Source organism: Capsicum annuum, chromosome 6, assembly GCF_002878395.1.
Source record: "Capsicum annuum cultivar UCD-10X-F1 chromosome 6, UCD10Xv1.1, whole genome shotgun sequence".
NCBI classification, from domain to species: domain Eukaryota; kingdom Viridiplantae; phylum Streptophyta; class Magnoliopsida; order Solanales; family Solanaceae; genus Capsicum; species Capsicum annuum.
Window position 1 is genome coordinate 57,182,580 of NC_061116.1, and position 2,225 is coordinate 57,184,804.

At 37.3% G+C, this 2,225-nt stretch overlaps 1 protein-coding gene across 1 annotated transcript; it reads right to left on the bottom strand.

Moving 5' to 3' along the window:
- Positions 1-553: 553 nt before the first annotated feature.
- Positions 554-960, bottom strand: LOC124899488. Its single transcript, XM_047414381.1, has 2 exons — positions 955-960; positions 554-850 (listed from the first exon to the last, which is right to left on the bottom strand). Exons 1-2 carry the CDS (start codon positions 958-960, stop codon positions 554-556), a joined length of 303 nt encoding a protein of 100 aa, XP_047270337.1.
- Positions 961-2,225: the final 1,265 nt, after the last annotated feature.

A 2,225-nucleotide genomic window follows, 5' to 3' on the forward strand; every position in this document is an offset into this window, starting at 1 on the left:
ATATCATTTTGCAAACCTGATTGCTTTCCTTAAATGTTGTAATCTTCTTATTTTCACTTTGTGAATCCCTTCAGTCTCAAACAAAAACAACAAATATTTTAAGTAAAAGTGGGTTGCCTCCCACTCAATGCCTTAGTTTTGGTCATGGCACGACTCATCTTTTTGTATTTTTATTTTCATTTTGATTTTACAAACTAAAAATTAAACTACCCATTATAATGAATTTGTGGGTTTCCTCCCACATAGCACTTTATTTTACGTCATGGCACAACTCAGCTCATCATCACTCATCAGCAAAAGAGATAGATTCCTTGTGCTTATCCGGATGATTCGCCCAATAATGCTTTACACACTGTCCATTCACAAGTAACTTCTCCATCTTCTCTTTATTCCACAACTCCATAGCTCCATGGGGTGTCATACGCACCACCTCAAAAGGTCCAGACCATTTAGATCATACTTGACTCGGAAACAACTTAAGTCATGAATTTAACAACAACACAAGTTGCCCGGGTTCAAATTCCTTAGCTTGAATTTTCTTGTCTTGCTATCTTTATGTCTCCCCTTTGTAGAGCTTGGCATTTTTATCGGCATGGAGTCTAAACTCATCAAGCTCATTCAGTTGCAATAACCTTCTTTCCCCCACAGTAGTTATCTCATATGCTTGGTGTTCCAACTCCACAGGAATATGACATGCCTTACTATACACCAAGCGATATGGAGATGTACCAATGGGTGTCTTGTATGCTGTTTGATAGGCCCAAAGTACATCATCTAGATTCTCCACCGAATCTTTTTTCTGTCCATTCACGGTCTTCTGAAGTATTTGCATAATCTCCCTATTAGATACCTATACTTGTCCACTCATTTGAGGATGGTATGCAGTGGCAACCTTATGCCTAACACAATAATTAGCAAAAAGATTTTTGAACCATGAATTAATAAAGTACGTACCTCCATCACTAATCATTTCTCTTGGTATACCAAATCTGGAAAATATGTTCTTATTCACAAACTTCAGAACCACTCTTGCATCATTATTGGACTCACCATAGCTTCACCCATTTAGATACATAGTCAACTGCTACAAGGATGCAAAAATTACCTTTTAATGGTAGGAATAGGCCCATGAAATTGATCCCCCAAACATCAAAGACTTTGACTTCTAAAATGTTATTGAAGGGCATCTCATGATGCCTATATATGGTATCCAACCTTTGACATTGATCACAATTCTTTACGAAAACCACTACATATCTAAATAGAGTAGGCCAGAAAAAACCTAATTGTAACACTTTTCTCACAGTCCTTTCACCCCTATGATGTCCACCATTTGGAGATGAGTGGTAATCTTGTAACACCTTTGAAAATTCACCCTCTGGGATACAGCTATGAATGACTCTATCTGGACCCTGCTTTAAAAGGTATGGTTCATCCTAAATGTAAGCATGAGAATCATAGAGTAATTTCTTCCTTTGTTTTGTGTTGGCCTCAGGAGGGTACACCTCATAAACTTGGAAGTTCACAATGTCAGCATACCATGGAAATTCCGCTGCATATAATGACAATAACTTCTTGTCAGGAAACTCTTCCTTAATACTCAAAAAGTCATCCATAATATGGTCTCGATCTTCCAACAATGACCATTGTCAACAACTTGATTTTCAGCTACCTTTCTATCTCGCACCTCAAGATCAAATTCTTGGATTAGAAGAATTCACCTAATAAGTCAAGGCTTCACAGCCTTTTAGTTCATAAAATACTTTATGGCAGCATGGTCAATATGAACAATGACCTTTGTACCAACTAAGTAAGATAAAGAATGTCGAATGCCAACATCTCTCTCTCTATAACCATGTAGTTAACTTAAGCATCATTTAACACCTTGATATCATATTAGATCGATCAAAGTACCATCATTTTTATCTATCCCAACACTGCTCCCACTGTAATATCACTAGCATCACACATTAGCTCAAAAGGTAACTCCCAATCTGGTGCAATCAAGATAGGTGCTTCCATTAACTTCTACTTAAGCCTTTCAAAAGCTTCATGGAAATCTGCTCCGAGTCGAACTTGGCTTCTTTCTCTAACAATTTGCACATAGATCTTGCAATCCTTGAGAAATCTTGAGTGAATCATGTATAGAACCTAGAATATCCTAAAAAGCTCCGCACTCCTTTGACAGATACTAGATGAGGCAACTTTTAAATCACTCAACCTTT